General features: G+C 45.1%; 1 protein-coding gene across 6 annotated transcripts in view; it reads right to left on the reverse strand.

Moving 5' to 3' along the window:
* Positions 1 to 997: 997 nt before the first annotated feature.
* Positions 998 to 26,438, reverse strand: part of LOC144120484 (uncharacterized) — an 82,468-nt gene continuing 57,027 nt past the window's right edge. For all 6 annotated transcript variants that reach the window (XM_077652918.1, XM_077652922.1, XM_077652921.1 and 3 more), the window contains 9 exons: positions 25,938 to 25,981; positions 20,056 to 20,150; positions 19,315 to 19,429; positions 16,182 to 16,350; positions 14,927 to 15,027; positions 13,754 to 13,885; positions 5,187 to 5,262; positions 2,205 to 2,295; positions 998 to 1,499 (listed from right to left, as the gene is read on the reverse strand). In XM_077652918.1, coding sequence (XP_077509044.1) covers positions 2,219 to 2,295; positions 5,187 to 5,262; positions 13,754 to 13,885; positions 14,927 to 15,027; positions 16,182 to 16,350; positions 19,315 to 19,429; positions 20,056 to 20,150; positions 25,938 to 25,981 — 809 coding nt within the window. In that variant the 3' untranslated portion in view covers positions 998 to 1,499; positions 2,205 to 2,218. The remainder of the gene's footprint in view (positions 1,500 to 2,204; positions 2,296 to 5,186; positions 5,263 to 13,753; positions 13,886 to 14,926; positions 15,028 to 16,181; positions 16,351 to 19,314; positions 19,430 to 20,055; positions 20,151 to 25,937; positions 25,982 to 26,438) is intronic.

Consider the following 26,438-nt stretch of genomic DNA (forward strand, 5'->3'; position numbering starts at 1 on the left):
AGCCCGCTTCACCTTTAACCCGAGAAGAAAAAGAAGAAAAAAGTGATCGCGACGAATCGACGCGCACGGTTTCGCGACGTATTCGAGCGTGCGTGCACATGCACGAATTTCAAAACTCACGCGTTGCTTGTTGCAGTGCGCGCCCTTGCTTATGCTAGGAAGAGGAAGAACGCGTTTCCTTTGTTTTTTGACGGGACCAATTTATAGTCTGGTCGTTACGAAATCCATGAGCCACTCTGGGCTGGCAGCGAGCTCCCTTGGAACTGGCCCAACTTTTGGGTGCAAAACATCACCGTGGGCTGCGAGTCAACATTCTCAACACCTTAAATTTTGTGGATAGCAGTCTGTCTTGTTTCACCAGCAACGGGCCTCCTTCACTCCCACATCCCCACCGCCCCTCTAAATAATAAAGATGGTTTTCTGTCACACTGTGCACTCTTGAATGGACAAAAGGAAATCTACTCTCCAAGTTCAGCTGTCCACCCCCAACCCTCCCCCAAAAATCTGAACTGCAGCACTGTTAATTGTAAGACCATTTGATACAGGTACTTCTACTTACTGGTACACTCAAACGTAATTTTGAGAATTTATAACAGACTAAACCTGCAAATATTGCTGGAGGTGTCTGCTATTTTCAGCTGTTTGCTTGAGAAAATATCTGCCGAGTTGCAAGCCAACTGAACCCAATTTTTGACAATTTTAATAGTAAGAACTAAGAAAGCATGCCGCATCACAATGCTACAACTACGTTCACAGAGCTGAGACACATATGTTCCTATCAAAATATACTCATGGTTTAAACAGGACCATACATGATTGTGTTATTTGTGGGCTAACAAAAGCTCCATGGCTCTTACGAGAAAATTACACATTTTTCTTTAAATTTATTAATTTATACTAAGGCAAGCAGTGTCAAATATTCTTCATATTGAACACAGGAGTACAAAGAGCCACAGTGTAAAGCCTGCAAAGGAAAAAAAATAAACAGGAGACCAACTGAAACTTTGTCAAAAACCAAACTCAATATTTAATTCACAAAATGTTGACACCGAAATGACAGGTATGTACAGACTCAAAGTGACATCATTGGGAGGAAACCTGCAAACACTACTATGAACCATGAAAACAAGCACGAAATGAGAGCTGAAGCCCCATGTCATTGACTAGAAAGTTATCAAATGCAAACAACAGCATTATATCAAACATATGACATGGAACACAATGAATTAATGTGAAAACAAATGCAATGCTTTTTAACACTTTGTTGAGTCTATCAACAAAGTTCACACAGAACAAAAAGAAATAATATCGCCCATCAAAGCAAACACATGCACATGAAACACATCAAACATAGAGCTTAAAAAAATATTGCATAGAATGACACGGCATGATCGCATCAGTTTTGAACATTGCATGACGACTCGGGAAGTTCTTGCAAACGTTTGGTCGATGGTTTGAATGTCACTTCTGAGCAGTTGGTGCCTAAATTGTTTGTACATCTGAAAAATAAAGAGAACAAGTTCATTCGCAAAGCTGCAACTCACTCCTGAATATTATGACAGTGGCTATAACTAGCAGCTGGGAATTATTGTTAACAATGTGAATAACAGTGTCTCCGCCGCTATGGGTGCCTCATAGATAAAGGATCTTCCAGCAACTAAAGCTGTTTTTCAATTACAAGCAATTCACAGTGAACTTTGATTAAAGTTACAACACAGAAGTAGAAAAGCCAGATAATCTGAAAGGCACACTTTATTTATTTAGTCACCCACAGCGTTCTGTCTGAAATTACAGCGAGACAGGGGGTATACGAAATAAATTAGGCAAGCATTTTACAACTACAATTCAAACAAGTTGTAGCCAACAATGCTAACAGAAAAAAAAAAGAGCATTCCATTTTTAAGCAATATGTCTGAAAAATGGATTTTAACAATTCAGTTCTAGTTCTGAATTTGGGCACTTCATGTTCATGATCAAAACGCTTGGACCTGCACTATAGACGAAAAATGCTCTCTTCTCTTTGAATACCAACTCCGACAGGGCATGGAAGAAAAAAGATGGAGGATTGGTAGCGAAGGCTCCAACGTCACCACTGATAATTGCTTGACAGTAAGATACACACGCAGAAAGACAAGGAGAGAAGTTAAATGCTTGTTTATACTCCTTTTTATCTTTTATTTTCATTTGACGGGAGAGCCACTCACATGTCCTGTGACTGTCATGAGAGGAGGAAGGCATCAAAGTCGATGCACTGCCGCAACACCCCCGTCAGGATGAATTCAGCTGAGTAGATGCCTGGAACAGAAGAAGAGAATGCTCTTTATCTGCCAGGTACATGAAATTGTGGCTTTCATGTAGGTGAACTTAAGTGTACAAAATGCCAAACTGTGGAGGATGAGCTGAACACCACACTATTTTGAACTAAATTTTAGTTTTGAGTTACACTCTTTAATTCACATTCTAAGAACTTCAACCAATGCCAATAACAGTAAAGAAGAAAATCATTAATACAGGTCATTGAGAAGAATTAATGCAGTGCAATCTATATATAGTGCGTTTCATATTGATCGGTTTGGGTTGTAAAAAATTCGCTTGCTGAAACTACTGGCCTACTTGGCTCAGACACCAGCCTTGAGGTTAATTATGAGGGTCTACATTTTTTTTAAAGTAATTTAACACCTTAACTTGCCTGGATTGTCTGGAATCGGTGAAAAACAACAGTTCGCTACAGCAGAATCTTTGTTCCGATGAGCGAAGCAGCCAGTTTGAGAGGCTGTGCCACCTGGGGAACTATGAGACCCACTCCTGCTCTGAGCAGGGACACTTGTTTCCTCGCAGTTTGTCAGATGAAGTACCCTGTCAAAGCAGCTGCTTTACTCGCCTCGACGAAAATTCTGCCGCAGTTGAATGCAGTTTTCTGTCAATTCTGGACAATCCACGCAAGTTCCATTTTTAAATACTTAATCAAAAAACACAGGCCACCATAAGCTACACTGTGGTTGGTGTTCGAACCTAGAATACCAGGAGTTTCAGAAGAATTTTTTACAACCCAGGCCAATGAATACGAAACGTGGTGTATACATGGGATTGTGAGGCTACTCTCACCAGAGAAAATTTTCACAAACAGGTGAGATTTCTAAAAAGAAAGGTTTAATTATGCCCTAAGATGCATGAAATTTCAGTTTAAACTTTCAGCTTTTCTCAGCACGTTACTGTATGTAGCATGAGAACAGGCTTTAGGGGCACGAAACAGGGGAAAAAAAAATTTCACAGGCGATCAATGCAATTCATGAAGTAAAGCATGCATTAGCATTAGTGCTCCTGCTGGATGAGGCAGCCGCTGGTTGCAGCAGATTCTGCCAGGTTCAGATTGTGCGAGACAGCGTGACATGCAGTACCCCTTGGATGCTGGCTGGCGAACACGGTATCTCTCTTGCCACCCGTTGCAGTACCAACCTCTATTTCTCTTCCCTCTACCACTTTCCCTTGCCCTCCTTTCTCTTCCCTGAAGGTGGATGGCGATCTCTCTCTCTACCCTCCCTCTTGCCAACTGAGGCTTTACATGCAAACAGTGGACACTTTTTTGTGATAATGAGGATTCTAATGCTAATGCATAAAAAAAAAGCTACACAAATGTACCGCGAGAAGTGTGGCCACAGTGCACTCAAAATTGGGTAGACGTTTATGAACAAAAGTATCTAAAAAAATTGCTTTCTTGTGGTTCGACTTCACAGGAAGGTGTCGCCGCCTTCCCTGCTACTGCTGCTACTCCCATTGCTACGCGAAGATTTCACGTGCCTCTTCATTTTCAAGAAAGAAATGTGAAAGACTCTCAGATAAGACTGATACGAGGATAAGCACAAAGTCTTGCTGCGGAGTCACCACATGAAACTTGCGCTTCAGAATCCTTGTTGTAAAAACTCAACTTCTCCCTGTCACTGAACAGTACAGCAAGTTGTGCCTCCTGAACTTGGTGACTGTTGTTGCATTTAAACAAGTCTTCATCTTTGAGCAAAGCCATCAAAATATTTTGCGCATACACATGAGTTCGATGCCGCCGAAAAATGCATCAGATGTGGACACAGAGGAAAGCATCGAGAGAGCCTTTTGCGTGAGACACTGGCGATGCTGTGGATGTTGAAGGCGTCTGCTGAACTTTAACACAACAAAATGAGGGCCTTATGTATCGTGTGGTCTATCGCAGTTTCCTCAGGACAAAGTGTCGAATTTGCACTCGGTTCACAAGTGCATGCATCGCCTACGGTGACTAGTTTCTTCAATGATCCACAGCTGCTCCGATATGTGATGCTCTATGCCTGCTGCCTCAGTGAATGTTTGCTGCTCCGAGATTCCACTGCTCGACCTATATGACAATCATGTTTTTTTTCCCCGTTTGCCGAAGCTGGGATGCTGACCTATACGATGCATGAACCAATATGCGAGTAAATATGGTACAGTGTGTCTCCAAATTCAAACTGAATAACAACCATTTTATAGTTCAATGCAGCTTTATATTGCCAAATATATGATCAATTTGTATTACGAGTGGCTACAGCATGGCCTTCGAAATTCACATCCCATATTGCATGTACATCAAACGTGGGAAAGCAAAGTTGCCGTGCAGTACTTTTCAGAAATTTGTCACGCAACATACTTGTGCTTGTTATCATTACTGGTGACTTGGTAGTAAACTTATGGTGCTTTAGTTTCTCCTATCCACGGTGAATAAATAATTCTGTCCACATGTATTATGACCAGTTTTGATTTCCACTGTGAAGATGCACTTGCAATGTGTCAATGTGACTGTGCGTGAAACTACTAAGACAAAAAGCCCAGGCAAAACTCTTGACACATTGTTGAATGCCATATGCTATTTTAGCCATTATGCTCACTCAACATGTTCCAAGTATGTAGATTTCAAAGGTTCTGCCATTATTTTCTGCTGCAGGGCTTCACACAACATATCGGCATTTTAAAATTTTGCAAATTTACGACTCAGAATTCCAGTGAAATATACACCAATGCCAATTTGTGGGCACAAACCAGGCCGCAACTTAATTTCAACAAGATTGGTCAGGGTGTATTGCTGAGAGAAAACCAGGCTTAAATAGACACAGTGGAGAACAAAAATGATGAACAACAAGCAAGCAAAATTTCTGCCAAAAGCCATCATGCACTTTACTTACTGATATTTTTTGACATGTACTCCCGACAGAGATGCAGGTCATTGTCGCATGAGACGACAACAAACTTGGTTCCTCCCTGAGAAACAAGCGAAGAAAAAAGAAAAGCCGAGTTATGCACATCATTATCTATGGCGAAATTGAGGCATGAAAACATGTACTCTTGCAAGCAAGCAAACGTCTGAAGACCATGGGAGTGGTGAGCAAACTGCATGCCAGAAGCATGCAATATGACAGCGTGTGTGCTTAGCAGCAAGAAATGTGGAGTGCATATAGGGGCCATAAGTGGACATGTCTAAATAGGCGTGCTTAACCTGGGTGCATTCTCCTCTTCGAAAAAGGGAAGATGCCGCCATCACTGTCTTGAAATATATTAGTTGTGTAGAAGCTCCCACAGATTTTAAATTAAACACTACCACCTGTTTATGCTTTCAAATGCTTTTATATAAAAAAACAACAAAATTTCTATGAGTCCTCATCTTATCTTATGACCATTCCTACTTGACATACAAGGCACCATCATGCTCAATCTCTAACTCCATATCATGCCAAAATGAATGCCTTGAAGTACTCTTTTTATCCACGCACAATTGAGGAACGGAACAAGCTGCATTCTAAAATGATTATGTCCACTGAGTCAATTGACAAATTGATTATTTCTTATACATAGTCATGTTTCGCTTTTGTATTCTAACTGTGATAAATTCATATTGTGCCCTATTGTACTAGTCTTCTTGCCTCTCCAGCTAGGGCCCGTTGCAAAGCCTGCAGTATTTGGGAAATAAATAAATAAATAGAAGTAGTAGCATTGTAGCTTTTGGTGTACACTTGTAGCATTTTTTTTTTTAAATCACTGCACAATAATAAATGTGGTGGTAAGTCTAGTTTCAGCAAAGATGAGGTAGTAGGGAAAAACAGGTTAGTTGTTGTCACGTAGCCATCTCTTCCGCATTCAGTGCTCCAACCAAATGGCGTGGACTGAAGTGAGTTCCACTTAATGGACACTTCCAGGATAAGGCCTGAGGTGTCAACTGTGATCCGGTGTGCAACTCCGAGCGACATAACGGGCTGACAAATTGCTTGGCTGAAGAAGTGTAAGGCTCAGCTTATATCAGTCATTCGATACGTGATGCAGCTGATTTGCTTCGCTGATCATAGGTCCCGCCACCATCGCAGACTGCAAGTGTGACAATCAGTTCATGAAGCTCCCGTGGCTTATTTGCTCTCGACTGTGCCTAAGGCATGGTCTTATGGAGTACCTAGCCAACTCTTCAACACTTTTTTTTTACTGGTCTGGTATTGAAGAAAAGCAACAACTTGCATCCGACACACAAAATAAAAATTGAAGGGTGTCGTTCGCTAAAGGGGCAACCAGGAGCGGGAAGATGAATGGCTTGTTAAGTGAACGAAGAATGAATGAGAAGAGACCACCAGCTGTTTGCATCGAGGAAAGGAAATGAAGGGTTCCTTTTGCCAAATTTGAAATTATGGGAACATTTTTTCACAGTAACCAGCAGAAGGAAAACAAGTAACAACAGAAATGCAAAAATAGAAAAGGTAAAAAAAAAAACCCACAGTACCAGCAGGAGTAAATCATGACCTTTGTACCAAATTAGGTCAGGTTTATGGTTCGTGGGGTTTACAACCCAAAGCTAATCAGACTACGAGGGACGCCATAGTGGAGGGCTCTGTGGCCGGGATTGATCCCGTGCCTTTCCGGTCAGCAGCCGAGAACCATAACCACTGAGCCACCACGGCAGCGCATAGGATTAGGAGTAGGTATGCGTGAATAGTGTTTTTTTTTTTTTTGGCTCTAAGTGAATTCAAAGCAAGTAGTAATTTTCTTTGAATAATTTAGAATCGAATACTTCTGGGCACACTAAAAAGGCTGGAAGCATGGAAGCACTACAGGCCTTTTCAAAATCATAAATTTTTTTAACACACAGAGCCATTACGAGACCGCAGTGGTGGCCAAGTGGTTGAGTATCCGCCTCGCATGCGGGAGGTGCGGGGTTCGATCCCCAGTGCCGCCGGGTACCCACCGGTGATACAATGGGTACAAGCTTTCCCCTGGTCTGGTGCTCGGCTTATTTAGGGTGAAATGCTTGGAAAACTGGTCTTTGACCCCACCTTGAGAAAAAGAAAAATACCTTGTGTCATGGCGCTCTTTGGCCTTAGATGCCTTTGCGCCATAAAAATCCATAATCATCACCATTACATGAAAAAACTAAGAGTGCTTTGAAGCTTTTCCACACTCACTGAAACTGTGTCGACATGCTGTAAAAATGGCCATCGGAAATTGGGGGAATTGGCCTATACGCAGTGCCGATGTATCTGTGCGCTGTGAGACCTATATGTGGGGCCTCCAACTGGCATTTTTTAATTGAGACTGTGTTGTTTTGCAGCTGCTGCTTTTAAGCGGTGACTCTATGGCACCTGCTTGGCGCATGCAAACAAGGCCAGTGCCACCCAGAGTCGGGCGTCGGAAAGGGGCACCCATCTCAACGTGTCTTGTGCTAGCTCCCCTTTGCGCTCACGCCGCCATGCCTTTTTAAGGCGTAAGCTTTCCTTGGCTCATGAGTGGCATGGAAGGACGTTGTAGAAGGAAATCTGTGGACAGAGGTTGTCCGCACTAGCTGGAATCATAAGTTGTACGGTAAATAAAATAAAATGTAAAAGCTGATGAAGCAACAGTTGATAAGCAACATATATGTAACAAAATAAAAAAGGAATAAAAATAATAAAACAAAAATAACAAATAAACAAAACTAAAAAGAAAAACAATAAAAAATAAACTAAAAAAAATGGAGCAGGAGAAGAGGGGCGGCTGCAGTCAGTTCAGACTCGTTCCATAAAAGTAAAGGGAGCCGTTGCAAGGCGCCAGGCGCCAGTTAGCTGTTTGCACGTCTGTCCCGTCAGGATCAATGAGCGCGTGCACACTGGCGGCGGATAGTGCTAAGCTGAATCTCTCTGCTGATTCACGTGGCCGTGCCTGACATGGCACATGTGCACCGCGAGTAATGCAGCTGCAGACACCTGGCAGATAGAGATCTGGGCGTCGCGCTTCCGCCTGCTTGCTTTTGTTGCCAGGAGCATGTGCAGACCGCCTCTAGGATATGCGCGGGAGCGCAGGCATGCAGTGTGGAGTCGGGGCTTTGGTTGTGCGCGGGCCACGGCGCCAATACCAGAGGAAGTATACTGAATCGAAACCACCCGGAGGAAGAGTTCCAGAAACATTATTCGCTAAACGTTATTCGTTCGAGACGAACACTTCGAGATTTCGAACAGCAAACAACCAGATCGAATCAAATATTGAATGCTTTACTATTGGACCGAATGTTCAAAATTATCGAATATTGGGACATGCCTCATTAGGAGTGTTCAGTTGACTGAGCTACAGTAGTGGCTCACTGCACTTGTTGCAGTTACTATACTGATGTGGATGAAAATGTAGCAGCTATGGAGTTGTCAAACTGGTAAGTATAGGTGTACAGAGCAATTGAAGGCATACAGTAAAGGATGAAGAAACACAAGATCACAAAAGCGATGGGCATTATGAGGTTCTGCTGGCCTAGTTGTCTCGTATTTCTTCGTCCTTTACAGTGTGCCTCTGATCACACTGTTCGCTTCATGATGTTTCCTGCCAAAACGACAGGTAAATACAGTAAAACACTGATAATTCAAAATCCCCAATAATTCGAAGAATTTCAACGGTCCCGCAATTTCTAATGTAAATTTTAGCGGATGATTTTAACCGAGATCCCGCGTCTTCCAGTTCTGTATATTGCCAATTACAAGTCTACCCCCAACACGCAACCCCTATGGGCAAAAGTTTGGTTGGCTCGCCCATAAATGTTTCAGAAGACAGTCATGCAAAAAAACATCTATTGGTCCATGGGGCATCTCCCGAGACTCGTCGTCGCGTGCGAGAAGGCAGCAGTTGCAGACGCTGCCATCTTGTAAGCCACTGCTGCTGCTGGTCGCCGCACGTGAAAAATGCATACAGGCCATGTTGGTTTGCAGTCCATTCCTGGCATCTCTGGAAGTGTGTGCTTCAGCTGCCCTATTGGTGTCTTCAGGTTTTCTTGCTGGAGCCGTTCACTGTAGAACGCACGGACGTGGTCTTTGAATGGCTTGTTTGTTCAGCACCACATAGAGCAGCAGCTGAAGAGTAGGTGTCAATCTGCCCAGAATGATGACCAGGTCACATCCAGAGTCTGCCACCATTTTTTTCACACAGTTGGTGATGTGGTTACGGAAGGAGTCCAGGACGAGCACAGTATGGGGATTTTTCAGCACACCTGGATGCCTGTGCCACACGAGATGAAACCATTCGAGGACAGTTTCGTCATTAAAAAGACCCCTTTCATTCACCTGCACGATAACTTTAGGCAGAAACTTTTCCTTCGTCAGGATCGTTTCCCTCTTCAACAGAATAAAGGGTGGTAGCTTGTGCCCATCTGCCGTACAGTACAGCACAACATGAATGTGAAATGGATGTGCGTGTTGTCCATTGTCAGCAGGTGAACCTGGTGCTCCCTTTTCCTCTTACTAGGCATGTCACACCAGACCGGAGTCTGGTCGGCCTTGCCGATCTGACCAAGCAGGAAAGAATGTTTTGCCCTCAGGTCACTCACATAGAACAGAAACACACTCCATTTTTCTTTGTACGGTTTGGGCGACCTTTAGCATATGGCCATGTGTCGTCTTAGGCTCAAACCTTCCGTTTCATGAACTTTGTGACCCATTTATTTGGGCACTTTAAGCTCAGTGCATGCCTTCACTTGAACCACCTCCTTAACGGCAGGGTATTGTCTGGACTTGGGTCTGTGAAAGGAATGGTGCGGAGCAGCGCACGCAAAGTTTGCTTTTTTGTTTGCTCTATACCCTCACACACTTTTCTGACACATCAAACAGACAACGACTTGCTGCTAGAAAGCCGCACTGTATTGTTGTCAAGGTTGCGGCTGCATCCTGGAGTCTGTCGGGCAGCAGCACAAAGCACACACACCCCTGCTGGCAACTGTCACCATGGTGAAGTGAAATGCAGAAATGACGAAAAGGAATGCAAAAACGCGCGAAACCGCTTCCGAGCGTATGGGACTGGTGACATGGTTTCGTTCCCCCACAACTGTTGCCAGCCCACACCGTATTGCCGTTTTTCCATTTAATGCCCACAGCTTGTCAACAGTGTTTCTTTTCTATCATATGAAAATAAAATTTCGCAGCGCATCTCAGTATAAGTTTGTTTTAATGTATGATGACTACCGTATAAACATGTGTAAGCACTGCACCCATGTATGGGCCGCACCGTTTTCCAGAAGGAAATATTAGAAAAAATTACGGAAGACACTTTGTCGAGACTAAAGTGTGAAATGGCGGAAGCCTGACACCATTGCCGACAGCAATTTATTACGCCGGAAACACCACGAAGGCACGCAACTCATACACTGTTATGTGAATATTTGTTACCCGGAGATGCAGCGAGTCGCTTCAAACGCATTGCCTCTCTTGCGTTGGCCCGTTGCGTCCCTGGACTCTGTGCTGTCGGGCGAGCCTCGCTGCCCTGATGCATGCAATGTATATGCTCAGCCTCTCTTCAGGGCCGCTTGCGTTCAGCGGCTGCGCACGGCGCATGTTGGGAGATGCTGGTTTGGCGAGACAAGGCATGCTTTCCACACGATACCGCAAAGTAAACTGCCGCCACCGCCGCCGCCACACCACACCCAAGCGGATGGTCACCACGCACGCCTTGCAACAGTGACGTCAGGCCACACAGTGCCCAATCGGGAGGCCACCTGAAGCGCCCGACGACAGTGACGTCAGGGCGCACTGTCGAACACATGGCCGCCACGCGTGCCAATGTGGTGAGTCGTCCCGCGTGGCGCCGAGCCATCCCGACACCCGCACTTGATGACAGTGACGTCACGCAAACTTTCCACACGACCCACGCGGGAATAGCCTTCGAAATGCAGCATGCGCCGTGGCCTCCGCAATCAACTCCGGCTGCGAGCAACGGTGCGCTTGATCACAGAGGCGATGCATGTGTGAAGGAGCTTACAGGTGCCACCCATGGATGGCACTAGAGGCCGTGGCTCATGATAATCATCATCAACAACTTTTTCCTCCGCCGCGAGCTCCCGCCGGCTCCCAGTATCCATATCAGCATCAGTATCGGCAGCTCCGGCTTTTTGTGGCTGTTAAAGGCACGGGAGTTGTGGATCACCATAGTTGTGGCTTTTGCGTACTGCCGCCGATCACTGTAGCTTTAGCAGTTTTAGCACGATGGACAAGCATCTTAATAGGTACACGGCTGGGAGTTTGCTGTCGAACATGGCAAGTGTGTGGCGGGCAGGAAATTCGACGTGGCCGAGAAGTGCGTCCGACGATGGTGCAACCAAAAGGATGCATTGAGGAACACAAGTTGCAAAAAGCGCACTTTCCAAGGCAAGCCATGCAAGTTTCCTGAACTGGAAGAAGAGCTGCTCTGCTAAGCGATGGAAGCGTGGAACAACGGCTACGTGTTGAAAGCAGACGTGCTGGGCGACTTCTTGTGGAATGAGCGTGCACCGGAGCACAGCACCAGCTCGGAGTTGGAATACACCGTGAGTGGCAACTGAACGTAGAATAAATGCCGCTGATTTCATGATTGGTGTGCTTTCACTTTAAAAGTTTTTTTTTTTCCGGAAATCGCGTGTATGGGCCGCACCCCGAAAATTGGCCCTCAAATCTGGAAAAAAAAAGTGCGGCCATTACACGCGTTTATACGGTATTCTGGAATAATGCATGCACGGGGCATGATACTACCTGCGGCTTGGTCGAAGCCACTTTTGGCCCAGCATATAGGTCGACCTTATGACTCTATGTATAGGTCGACTTCGACTGGAAGTCGACCCATAAATTTTGGAAGGTTATTTTGAAAAAAAAAAAAAAGAAAAGAAAAAAAGTAGACTCATATCCCTGTCAAATTGGAAGATTTATAGCCATTCAGACTGAATGGCAATTGATGCACCAATAATCATTTGGTCTCTTTCGGTGCTACACAGTAAAAAATTATGCTGATGCTGACGATGCTGTTGCAGCCACTCTCCTTTATACCGGGAGATCACTGAGTACTGGATCAGGTCATGAAGAAATTGAAAGGAAAACTGCATGTAATGAGAACCTGGATGTAACAAAAAATCCTGGACTTTCCCAAGACCCATTTCCCAAGCATTTCGCCCGAAATAAGACGAGCACCAGACCAGGGGAAAGCTTGTACCCATTGTATCACCGGTGGGTACCCGACGGCACTGGGGATCGAACCCCGCGCCTCCCGCATGCGAGGTGTATGCTCAGACCACTAGGCCACCACTACGGTCCAAAGGTCGGCGACAAGGTCGTACTTCACGGTCAGACGCTACCGTGGGCCGCTGCTGAGATCAAAATAACAGCCATCCACAACAGCCTCCAGTGCAAATAGTTTCACATCAATTTTAACATTTTTTCTCAGCAAAACTTTAATAAATAGAACTTTTAACTTTGGCAGTGTGCACATTATTTTTTTGGCGTTGTTTGTTTCTGCTGTGTATCCGGTATCCAGATTATACATGAAGTTCAAGATCGAATGCGAATGAGTTCGCTAAGCTCATCTGAATCTATAATGACACTAAATGCTCCCATGTAGCAGCTGATTAATGACATACGATGCTAACGCCTTTCGATTCGAATGACGTTAAATTTGCTAGCGTGACAGGGGTATTATAATTTTCAATGTGCGGTATTTGAAGATCTGGTACCCTATGCAGGAATTCCCTATCCTGGTTTTGCTGCAAAGCTGGTGAAGCAACTGCCATTCTGAGCCACAAGCTGCCGCCGCCAGAGTGCAATACCGATGCTTGACAGGCGAAGTTCCCCAGCCCCAGTTCTCCCAGCACAAAAACCGGTCACAATACAGCTCGCAGATCACCGAAACGCATGCCTGCGGAAGAGAAGACCTACTTCACTGCAACTGAGTAGGGAATGCCAGTTTCAACGTCACATGCTCTCAGCGCTTTCGTCAATGCAGCATCTAGTGGAGGCACTGGCATTGAAACACCCCAAATCCCAAGCAGCATCAGTGCACGCCCCGCGATGTGACCATTCTAGCTCTGTGCCCGTGACAGCTTGCTTGCACTGTTTATTTGAGTGGTGTACCGTAGTTAGGCGGCTAGTTTAACATCATCTCTTATTACTTTAAATAAAAGCGCTCTCGCAAAAAATTTCTTTTTGGCTGCATTTCAATTTTTTCCTGCGGTTGGTTAATCTGAAGACCCACTTAATTTGAATATTTTCTGAGGTTCCAATGAATTCGAATTATTGGTGTTTTACTTTATAACAGCACATGTATAAAAATAGCCTGCATTTCACAACATTCCTTGTGGACCACTGACATCTGTAACAATACAAAACACAGCTACATTATGCAGTGTGCTACAAGGAGGATTCAGTTCAGCTCTTCTGAGGGTTGTGGCCAGTTGCAGTAATGAGAACGTAACTATGAGCCTGCCCTGAGAAGACGCAGAGCCTTCGTAACATGTGGTGTGGATTACCTGTGTGACAGATGTGACCTGCTTGAGTGAAGGCCTCTTCTTCAGGTACACCATTCCACCTGAACATTCCACAATTTCCTTGAGAACAGGAGGCGATGGGTAGACTCCAGGAGTGATGAAGAAGATCATGCCCTGCAACCAGTAGTTGCAGTCTTGTGTGAGGAAACAGTTTCACAGGTTAACAAACCTTCACAACAGGAAATTTGGAGGCTCGTGGGCGAAAGCATATGTGCACCTGACAGGAGATGGGAATTAAAAGAGCTTCTTAAACGGCCACAGAAGGAGGGGGGCGGAGAAGTTGTGAAGGGTGCGGCGGTGGTGGAAGCACTGGTTTCTGGTTGAACCGATACCACATTCTTTCTATTTTTAAAGCGACTGAAACAAGAAAATCTAGTTCATATTGTTACGGGGAAATACTATTTACATTTATTTACAAGCGTTAGTGGTTTAGAATGAATAGTTCCCTAGCAGGGAGCACCAACGCGAACAAAGAGCCACATTAACTTCTTCTCCTTCGTTCATCCTTTTTATGCGAGAGGCCACTTCGTCTTCCACTTCCACTCTGCCGTAACAATATATTGGCAGCGATTTCAAATAAGCAGCTGTTTGATTGAGGAAAGGAGAATATTTACACCAGAACTAGTAAGTGAACCAGAAGCACAGAATGGAGTGGTTTTTGCCATTTCACAAAATAAACCACAAAGGGCCCTGGGGCACTGCTGCGCTCAAAAGATGCCAACTGAATGAGGCAGCATGATGGAACTAATACGAAAAAGCCACTCTCGACAGACCAGTCCAAATGGCTGCTTTACAGCTTATTTCATGAATTAAAAAACTGGATTTTTCATGGTTTTCTCACAAAAAATTACTTGCCAAGGTATGAGAAGGTACTATAAGGATTCACCCCAGGGTGTAGCGGAATTGAAGAAAGGCATCACAAGAACCATGTTGTTACGGGCATTAGGCTGCTAATGAGCGTTGGGAGAAGCTATAAGTGAAATTGCAGCAGCTGGAAGCGCTTTCTGGGTCTACCCATTTACATTCTGAACCATTCCTGCGGCACCTGCTGCATTTTATTCATTTAAGATGTGTAGCCCCAGAAATTTCAATTAGCAGAAACTTCCACGTGTAAAGCATACAGAGTTTGCGCATGGACGACTCTGCTTTGCTCACCTTGAAGAGTGGCGTCCGGTCTGGCCTCTGCAGGACTTGGGTAAGGCTGAAGCCATACGTCTTCTCGGCGTCTGGGTCTTCAACCTGGTATGGCCCTTCGTCTGCAAAAGTGGAGGAGGTGCTTGAGTTGAGTTTTTCATTTCGGGCAGTGTGAACAAGCAGCCTCAAGAGAGAGGCAAACCGCCGCAGTTTCTTCCTAAGGCAGCTTTTATTCTCAGGGCAATATAGAAATTGGATCTATTTGCACCAATGTGCACGTGCTGGCTGGTGATATTATTTGGTATGTCATCTTCTGACAGAAACTACCACACTCTGTATGATTACCAGTGCACAGTGCAATCTCTGTGCACACCTGTATGTTACTGAGGGATGCAAAACACTGTATGCCACTGCTCTTGACAGGCTGCATTGAACTTCAGCTCTGATTTTTCACCATATGAGTACCAATGTGTCAGATACAATGAATTATGCAAGCAGAAACTTTGCTTAAACAGAACGACAGTAACACAGCAGGGATGGAAAATCACTGAGCTGAGATCATTGCAGAGGAGCAGCTCTGGCAATGTGACTCATTTCTTTCTCCTAGCATCACATGAAACTTGGCTTGCATTTAAAATGCATGCCTCTAAAATTCATAGTCAACAATAGCGTTTATCCCAAGATGGCACTGCAGGTACCAATGGCCATGCGTTTGCTCACTGTTGTCAGCCGATTCAGCATCTGCACATGAGTGGGTGTGAATATGCTAGTTTTAAGTGTTCCAGCACATCTTCGGCCGGAAGTAGTTAAGCATAATAAAGTTCTTGTTCATTTCCGTGTTGAAGTTTGCTTGTTTTGGATCACACAAATTGGGATGATGCGAATATTTTACGTGCTCCCGAGGAATTCGTATCATTGAGATTCTACTGTATTCGGGTTAAACTGTAAGTGATCGATGTGTTGCCTCATTCCTGCGATTCTGTTACTGTGGCAATCAGTACCTGCACTGTATTCGACCCTCTTTTTAGCAAATTCCAGCAGCAGATGCTGGAACGTTCAGTTCAAATGCATGCCAACCTTTTTAACTTTTGCAGCTTTATTTACGTACGTCATCGAATGGAAAATGTGTCCCTTGTAATCATGCCTCAGCTAGCCTCACAATTAAAACCAGCAGGCCGAAATGTCGCAGCAATATGAACAGCAGCAGCCTCCTGACAATTTACTGGGCTTATCAAATGGCACACGTGCAGCATTGGCACATGTGAAAGATCCTCACCTGCAAATGCATTGTTGGCAATGCTGTCCTGCAGCCAGCGTGACGTGATGATGAACTTGGCCGACCCAAAGGCCGAAAGCAGTTTCACTGTTCGCAGGATCCTGTTGGTCACCAGATGTGTGCACTCCTTGGGGGACTTTGCTATGGCACCACCAAGCTGAAGAACACCCTGGAGGGTTAACAAAAACATGTTTAACTGAAGCCATCGTCTGTGCATTTCAGAGCCAATTCTTGTCACCCAAGTATTTCTAGCATCTCAAAAGATGCATGGGCAGGCGATCTGTACAGCCTCGGCAGTTCTCTTGATGGTCAATCAACCATATTTGGTTTCGGTTCAGGTTTGTGATTACCTGCCGCCAGAGGAACCAGAGTTGCTTTGTGTATATAAGTAACTGTATGTTGAAATAAAGGAGGATGTTGTTGGTTGCTTGTCAGTCAGTGTTCATCAGCGGCACACGCCCCTACAACATAGAGCTTTCATTTTTCTCACCTCATTCCTTGACAAAAGCGTTACAAAACTCTCTACCTTTAACATGCATAACCACACCGGTAAATTTAGGTTTTTTTTCTGAGTGACAGAACGTAAACAACACTAGCAAAACTAGACTGTGAAAGATTAAACGAAACACAAGAAGAGCTGACACAAGTGCTTCAGTGCCTATTTAGCATCCAGGCAAAGAATGTAAAATAATCAATTTCGAGTTTCAAAATTGGTCTGAATAGAATGAAAATGGTGAAACATTCAGAGCCATGCCCAGATGGAGTCAGGTGTTTCTGTTACACCTTGGTCCTATACACAGCCTGCCATTTGTTTAAAGAGTATTCACATGTCAATTTTCTGTCATTTTTACATGTGCAGATGCACTGCAGTTACCACCGATTATCCTTGTTGAAGTTCAGCCCACATTCTTCTTTTGTACGATGCTTCCACTTTCATGCAGCCCTTAACCTGGCAATCAAGCTAAAACAAGCTGCTTTTCTAAAATACTTAGTTAAGCTGTATGTTCTTGAAGCAAAAGTGCACATTCTGTAAAATGACAGTTTGAAGGACCTGGATACAAATCATCACCAGGGCCGAGGTGTGCCCGAAATGAATGAATAAATAAGTTTATTTCAGAAAAAAAAAAAAAACAGGCTGCAGTTGTCAGTTGTGGAAATGGGTAGGGGCAGAGAATTTGTAGGGCTGAGATAGGAGTATGTCCGAAATAAAGACTCTCAGGCATGACCGGAGGTGGCAAATGTGGTCAGTGGCTACTAAACTCAGTGCTAATGTGGTCTTTGACCAGTAAGGTGTGGGTGCGGGCTAGTTGGTAACCTATGGTAAGCATAAACAGGGATGTGTTTGACTAACTCTTACTTATTCACACCATCAATGTTCTACAGTAATACCTTGTTAATTCGAAGTCACTGGGACCACGGAAAATATTCGAATTAACCAGGTTTTCGAATTAACCGACCACAGCAAAAAAAAAAAAAGGGACCAAGACAAAAAATTTCTTTGTGGCAATGTGCATGCTACCTTTATTTGGCGAACTTTGCAATTAACATATGTTGCCGCATGCCGTGCAAAAGTCCACCGCCTCCCCCTCACCCCCTTTTGTGCGGGCCGGGCAGTTTTCTTCACCTCTATTTAACTGCCCTTTCTAATCTGTGGTTCGTACTGCCGCCGCATTTTGATTTGTAGTTTCCTGTGGGATGGCATCGATGTCCGCACGCAACTCAAGGCAAGAAACATGTAGCGATGCAATCACAAGAAGGACATCCTTCTGAAGCCAATGGAGGCTAAAGCAAAAAAGCGGCGTTCCACTCTGCTTCCAACTCGCATATGGCCCGACTGACTAGACGTAAACTGAACCACCGAAATGCAAATGGTCCTCTCGTTTCGGATTCAGACACGACATGCGCGCTGGAGAAGGTTGGAATTGGAAGTTTTCCCTTGTGCTACCTACTGCATGTCTGAAGGTGACCGCCAGTGCGAACAAGGCAGGCAAAAGATGTGCAATTCGAATTCTTTTTTTTTTTTGCCGGAACTTATTTGCACACGAATTAATGATGTTCTTTTTTGTGCATGAAACCTTATGCATCCTGCTGGGAATGCACACCTGCACAAGGTGTTTACTACCTGGCACTTGTTCAAAACTACCTTAGACCCCGCAAATATGTTGGCTCCGTGTATAGCCTGACTCCCAATTTTAGAATGGTAGTATTTTTGAAGGTCGACCTAACCCTCAAACCTCGGCACACTACTGAAAGGAATGGCGCTGGCAGGCGTAGCGCACAGTCAGCCCGTCGCAGGCATGTACCAAGAATGCTCCGTGTCGCTGGACGATGCTATTAGAGGTGGGAGGTGCTTCAATGCTAGAGCCTCCAATACGGCCGTGCCTTGACGAAACGCTTAGAGCCTGCTAGTCTGAAACCGGAATCCACAGCCGCATTGCAGTGAAGCACGTCTTCTCCTCTGCGGGCGCATGCTTCAGCGGTCCGCAAGCCGTACTGATAGGTTTTTGTGCTGGGAGTATTTGGCATATTAAATATCGGCATTGCTCAGCAGTGCCGACTTGCGGCTCCGAGAGGGGGGGGGGGGGGCATCACTTCACCGGTTTGCGGCAAAATTGGGATCAGACATCCACAAATAGCACCCCAGCTTTTCGAATTAACTGGACTAGTACACACCGCCGCTTTGAATTATCCAGTAAGATTTACATTAGAAACTATGGGACCACAGAAATTCTTCAAATTATCCGGGCTTTCAAATTAACAGAGTTCAAATTATTGAGGTTTTACTGCAGTACCACAGTGATAGTCTGGCAAATTACAATGTCCGTTCCTGTTCACTCGAAATTGTTAAATCTTTGATTTGATTTATGGGGATTAACGTCCCAAAGCAACTCAGGCTATGAGGGACGGAAATTGTTAAATCACTGTGGCAAATTAGTGGCTGGCATTGCAAGCATGCACTTCTGGAGTGAAAGTGCAATAACACTGCACATCTCAGTAGAGGCGCAGAAAGAAAAGGAAGAAAAACAGCCCAGGAAGGCGCATGGCAACTTGCAATCATAAAAAGGAAGCAACCAATAAGAAAATGAGCTAGACTGAAAAAATAAAAAGGAATAAAGAAAGGAGACAGCTATACCTTTTTCAGTTCAGCCACATCTTTTATGCCTGTAAAGAGGACCTGCGGAACTTTGTCTTCGGGAAGAGTTGTTGTCACTGTGACTGGTATGTTCTCCTCCTGTTCGGGTGTTGACCTGTGCGATAAAATAACCCTTTTAATTCATCGAGTTCATGCACTGGCCTGACATCACCACTCGGAAGTGACATAGTTAATACAGACAAGTGGGTTAGTTGCAGACTCGATCAAAAGTGCGTTTAAGGCCACCCGAGCAGGGTAATGCTGCCTTGTCACTCTCTTACACCCCCCCATTCTTTATTGTGATGGTAGGAGCCACTAAAATGGAAAAATGAGCTTTGCAGTGAAATTTGTTTCACCGCATTGAATTCCCCTTCACGTTTCATGTAAAACTCCACCTCTGAGTACTTCCGACTTGAAACCTACCGGGTATGTGGTATACTACCTGATCACTGGCAGACTTTAATGCAGCCTAAAGTTGTATGCACAATGCTGAGACAGAATTTGTGCAACATTAAAGAAGCATGCAAATAAAAATTATTCCTACTAGTACTTGCACACCTCATAACTGGCTGGCTTATTTTTTGCAATCACATTTCATACACAGTAACCACTTAGCCATGAAACATCAGCAAGCCAGAAGCATGTGCCACATCCAAATAACACGCATAGTAAATGAAGTTTCCTCAATGAGAAGCAATAAACTGACAGGAGTAAAAGTAACGGCAGGCAAGACATGCAAACCTTTGCTGCTTTGGAGGAGTAGCTTCAGACTTTGTGGGACGACTCTCCTGTTTCCTTTTCTGTGCTTCTTTGAAGGCTTCCGATGCAGTGAACCGCTGAAGGTGACAAACAAGAAGCAATAAAATGCATGAAACAGAACTGCAAATAGAACACAAATGAAAATAGTCAATAGTAAAAAAAAAAAATTAAAGCAATTGCTTGCGTGAAAGCAAAGCTGCATACTAGATTTGAAAGCAACAAAAACAATAAGCACATTTACTCTCCGTACAGAGTTGATTTTATGTTAAGATTATGCACACCTGATTTTATGTGCATGTCACACGCATGTCAATAAAAAAAGCAACATTTTTAACAAATCCTAAATTATGCACAGACAAAATACTAAATCTCCAAATTTTAACTATCTGAGCTTTCAATTGCAATATCAATTCAGAGCCAAAGGCTTTGCTACAAAGTTGCTGTTATTTATTCATTTAAAGTGACCACTTAGAGCTTAATGCTGCTAGTATGGTGCATTTTATGTGAAAAACACTGAAAAAGACTAGCGGAGTTTCAGTACACATATAAAAATTGGCGGTGGTTTAGCTCCGGTTAAACCTGGAGTGACGCGATAGCTACAGCTGGCCGAGTGGAACTTGGTCACGTGACCAACCACGTGATCAGCCATGGCGCCGCGCCGCCGGCAGCTGCTCCGCACCACGTGACCAACCACGTGACAGTGTGCCTGTGCAGCCACAGGGTGGCGGGCCGCCGCGCTGAAGGCTCGAAATGCTACTGTAATGTAGCTATCGCTACAAAATTTGGCGGTGGTTTAGCTCCGATTAAACCTGGAGTGACGCGATAGCTACAGCTCGGGAACTTGGTCACGTGACCAACCACGTGATCAGCCATGGCGCCGCGCCGCCGGCAGCTGCTCCGCACCACGTGACCAACCGGACAGTGTGGCTGTACAGCTGGCCGAGTCGAGCTTGGTCACGTGACCAACCACGTGATCAGCTACATCGCCGGCAGTAGCTATCGCTACAAAAAATATTTTGAACATGATAAAAATATTCTGCTAATGATTTCAATAACTCCAACAAGAAAAGACAAGGAGGTTGTACAAACTGAAGCAGATAAAGATGTGCCAGGAAATGAATAATTACCATTCAGAAAACTCTTGATAATTCAAACAAATTTCAAAATTTCGGTTGGCTGGCTATATTTTCAACATTTTAAAGCCGCTTAATCCGTACCGTCATTTCTCTTAAATTCGGTAATTTAAACTTTTTGTCTTGCACCGACTCTCCTGGCATGCGAAAGAGCAGCGACCGAGGCCGGATGAGTCAGGTCTGCAGCGCTGCATGACCTGAAACGCTGGCTCCTCCAGCTATGTCGATTAGAGTCGCCCCGTTTTCTGAGCTTCGCTACTAGCCCGCAACGACTGCGGCTGCCGGACGCGCGTCTGCGAAATAAGCCCAGTTTGCCGGTTCGCCATAGCGCCGGTTCGGACGCTAATTGGTGCGTTGCTGATCGTTTTTAGCATGACAGCGTACTATGTGAAGCTTAACCTTTGGCGTAATGCCAGTGGCGGAGGCCTTGCGACGCGCGGAACTGGCACCTGGCCCTCCTCCTTTCCCCTCTCTGCGTGCAGCTGCCGATAGCGGCTTATGATCAGATCTTGCACCTTTGAGGTGGTGTTGCCTCAAGTGCTTTCGTACGTCCTACTTGGTTTAACTACGTTTTAACTACGGTTTAACTAAGATAGTGTTGCTATGCTCTGCGAGGAGGTCACTGACGAGGCGATCGCCGAGAATGTGTTGTCACGGCAGAGTGTGGCGTTGCGCGACGACAGCAGCGACAGCGACGACGAAATTGACACTGGCCCACCTTCGACACCGATGACTAAGCAAAGTGCGCTGTGTAAGCGGATCACTCATCGACTTTATGCATGCGAAAGGGTTTCCGCCAGTGTACGCACAGCAGCTGGATGCAGTGTACATTGCAACTGCCACGCAACCAAGTGCTCATCTCAAATTACTTTAGCACACCTAATGCTTGAGGTGCTCGTTAAACGTGATATAAACGTATTGTTTCTCAAATCGTACGTTCTGGAATTATTTTTCTTCAGCGCAAGTGTAAAACTTGAGTCAGGAGCTACAAAGGTATGTTTGGCAGCCATTTTTATGGCAGTCCAGATATAGCGATGATCGGTTATAACGATCATTTCTTCCGGATTTTTCAATATCGTTATAAGTGGACTGCACTGTAGATACACAACACTATTTGTGCATACAGCAAACTGCATTCAGTCTTGGATCATATAGGTGAACTTCTGATAATTCAAATAAAAACCTCTGGTTCCTTGAAGTTTGATTTAATGAGAGTCTACTGTATTTACACGATTGCAAGTCGACCTATTTCATTAACCAAATTCGATGTGCTGCGGAACCACAGCAGCGATGACGACGGCAGTGCTAGTGAGGACAATGTCGCAAGTGTGGACGAGTAGTCTAGTGACTAATAAATCTTCATTTTAGAATGTACCCAAAGGCATGCCCTTCTTTTTTCCTGACATGTGATATGGGAGAGTTGACTTACATTACAATTGTGTAAACACGGCAACTTCAGCAAGGAATGTACAGTAAAACCTTGATAATTCGAATTTGGATAACTCAAGTGGTGGGGGTAGGGGGGGGGGGGGTCGACTTACAATGAAAACCAAAGCATGGCATCATAAATACAGGTGAGACAAATGAGATATCAAGGATACTACAGCGTAGCTGCAATTTTATACTTTCTCTACGGCCCTATCTAGTAGCATTCAGCTATTCTGTGTGCTTGTTCGAAAGGATTTCTAAATTTTTTTTCTTGCATTCAACTGCGCACTTGGCGCACAAGGGAGTGTCGATAGTTGATGGGGCCGCTGTTCCGACCGCAGCAGCATCACCACTCGGAATGGCAGCGCTTCCGGGGACTGTTGGTAGCTGATGGAAGAGCCGACGCTGCTCACGCATAGTTTTTCTTTGCTTCTGTTTGACATATTTGATGACTGCTGGCTGTGTTCTACCAGTTTTAAGTGTCAATTGTCATTTGTGCTCAGGTCCAGTAAGCGTCCAGTGCTTGTTCAAGGCTGCGTTCAAGATGGCTGTTTTTCTTTAAGCCGAAGAAACGAACAATTGCGCGCTGGGCCACAAGTTTGACACCTCGGAATGTGTGATAAATGCAGGGGCGGCGGCTGGAGTGAGGCAAAATTTTTAGCTCTTCCATGAGATGTCATGGTGCGGTTTTTGTGATGTGCGGGATATGGCTGGACAATGACATTAGAACCATGTGCTGTGGAACCACAGAAGCGATGACGACGGCAGTGCTAGTGAGGACAATGTCGCAAGTGTAGACGAGTAGTCAATCTTCATTTTAGAATGTACCCAAAGGCACGCCCTTCTTTTTTCCTGACATGTGAAATGGGAGAGTTGACTTACATTCGAGTCGACTTATAATTGTGTAAACATGGCAACTTCGGCAAGGAATGTACAGTAAAACCTTGATAATTCGAATTTGGTTAATTCAAAATCTCAGATAACTGAAGCTGCAGCCATCACCAGCCCAGTCAATTCAAAGGTCTGGGGTGATATGCAGGAACGCCCTATACTGATTTTGATGCAAACCAGTGAAGTGGTGGCCCCTTGGAACTGTGAGGTGGTGCCGCAGAGTGATGCTGATGTTTGATGTGTGAAAATCCCCAGTCCCAGTGCTCCCAGCAAAAAAAAAAAAAAAAAAAAAAAGACTGATGATTACAGTACTCCCTAATGCAAAAATTTAAGCGCAACTTGATTTGGCGACATACTGAGGCAGAAAACTTGGACGATACTTAAGCGACCCTTAAGTATAATGCAAAACACTGCCCCTGTTGCACAAGGCCTCTAAACTATTGCACTGAACAAACGCTCCTCACGGGTGTAGAGCAGCACGGTGGAACTCTTGCCCGGTTGTGGTGTTGTCCCCCCAAGTGTGCTGCTTCCTGTGAGAACACTCTGCAATGTGCTAGTCCCATTGCGTCAAAGAGGAACGCTGAAGCCACAAAGGACATGCCTTTGTTCGGAGTGGGCCACAAGGCGTGTGGCCCTCAAGTTCAGAGCAGCGCGTGCCTGTTCCTATGGTAAATGGTGCGGACTCCACAAACGGCCCCCATAGACGCCCACGTAAGTGCTGGTTGACAGTTCGACTGCCCCAATTCATGGCTGACACAAGTTGCGATTAGCAGTTTTGTCGTAGATCTTACGCTGAATCGAACATAATCAGCCATGCACCTGTGCAACAATTAAGGGGCCCACAATCTTTGAGCAAGGAATCGCCTCACTTGGGCAAGGCAGTGCGTCGTTTTTCGCGAACCCTCCAATGTGTGCCACCTGAAACGGAGGGGTTGCGAGGACATCTGCCTGCTACTGAATCCACTGCAGTCGCTTATGCGCAAGTAGTCGCAGTTCCCGTTCTAAGCATGACGGCTATCTGTAAACACGTTTAGGAAGTCATTACACAATAAGCAGTACAGGAGTCTGCAAAACACAGTGTGGCAGTGGAACGAAGCGGGACGGGGGGGTATTTGTGCTGACTGTTTTACAGCGCAGCTCATAGGCGCCTGTTCCTGCTTTCAGCGGCGTGCCTCAGCCTTAGCGTAAACGAGTGTGGACCACAGTGGAGAAGGAAAGACGGCGATAGCGAAGAGAGCGCAAGGAGGAAAGTGGAGGAGGCGGGAAAGGTGGCAGCATGATGAGTAGAGAAGAGTAGCGGGCACAGTCATCTGCTCGCCAATGACGTCACCAATAAGGTACACACTGCTCCCCAGATGGCGCCACAGTAGTGTGTTCTGTAAGCGTGCTGGCCGTTCACCCGAGGCGAGGCTCATTGGCAGCGGAACGCTGTGCGCGCTGCTCCAGTCAAAATCCACAGTTGCCTCCGTTTGGCACTGCATGTGTCATACACGGTCACCTATGGTTGTGCCACAGCAGCTGCGCTCAAAAATTCCATTAACGAGGAGTGTAATAGTTGGCTAATCTTTTCCGAGTCAACCTTTTACTTTTTTTGGCAAGCAACGGCAACAAGATGGGTGGGTGGGGGTGGGGGGCGACACTGGCGCGGCAATATACGGTAATAGCAGAGTTCACTCAATAAAGGTAGCGCATTCCCGCAACAAAATTTTTTGCCTGGATCCCATTTTTCTTATGTGCTCGGTTCACTTGAACATTTTTTGCGGTCCCAATGACTTCGAATTAACGATGTTTTACCATACAATGAACTAATAATGACATCTGACCTTCCACAAGTCATAGGTACTGATTAAGTTACAATCTTTTATGCTGCAGTGGTTCAGCCATCGTGGTGGCTCAGTGGTACGGTGCTCAGCTGCTGGCCTGAAAGACGTGGTTTCGATCCCGGTGGCGGCAGTCGCATTTAGATGGAGGCGAAATGCTAGAGGCCCATGTACTCTGTGATGTCAATGCCCATTCAAGAACCCCAGGTGGTCGAAATTAGCCGAAGCCCTCTACTACGGTGTCCCTGATAGCCCGAGTTGCTTTGGGATGCTGAACCCCATAAAACCAACCATACTTCAATGCTTACTGGAAAGCATAACAAGTTCACAGGACTGATCCTGCCTGCAGCTACATTTTGATAGAGACAAAATGCAAAAACATCCATGCATAGAGGTTTTGGCAAATGTTAAAAACACTGGTGATCGAAAAGATTTGGAGCCCTTGATTAAGGCACGCCTCTTAGCCCATAGTATTTCTTTAGCATGTAAATGTTCTTCCAGCTTGAATGCACGGTGATGGGACTGGAAAATTTCATTGTTAGCACTTGCTTCAGCTGGCACATCAGCAAAATGAATAAAGTGTTTCACGCACCTTCCAGATCTCTTCTGTAAGTTTGATTGGTACCCGCCATGCCGCTGAAACAAGAGACAAAGCAGCAAAGAATTAGACAACTGGTAAGCTGCACAACAAGCTTAGGGGTGCTGATAGTTGAAGTATAAAGAACTTGTTTTTTTTTCCTTGGACAGCCATGAAGAGCCCACTCCTGTAGGTACACAGCGTCACAGCAGTTCCACTAAACATGCAAAAGAATGTCTAAATCCATTTGGTTTTGATATTTTCTTGGTCCCACATACTCAGACACTTTAAGAAGCATTGGTGAGTTGTTGGTGACGAGATAGCTTTGAAGAAGTGGAAGCCATGCTTGTCTTATACCTCACACTTTCTCAGATTTTTCATAAAATGACAGACGTCCAGTGCTGCTCAGCAAACTCCAAAGGCCACACCAAGTTGCACACAATTAATTTTAGAATCACTGTCTTCGAAGACACTTCAAGGGCCCACAAGGCTACTTTTCTTCATGAGCTCTTCACA

This window comes from Amblyomma americanum, chromosome 2 (assembly GCF_052857255.1).
Source record: "Amblyomma americanum isolate KBUSLIRL-KWMA chromosome 2, ASM5285725v1, whole genome shotgun sequence".
Lineage (NCBI taxonomy): Eukaryota > Metazoa > Arthropoda > Arachnida > Ixodida > Ixodidae > Amblyomma > Amblyomma americanum.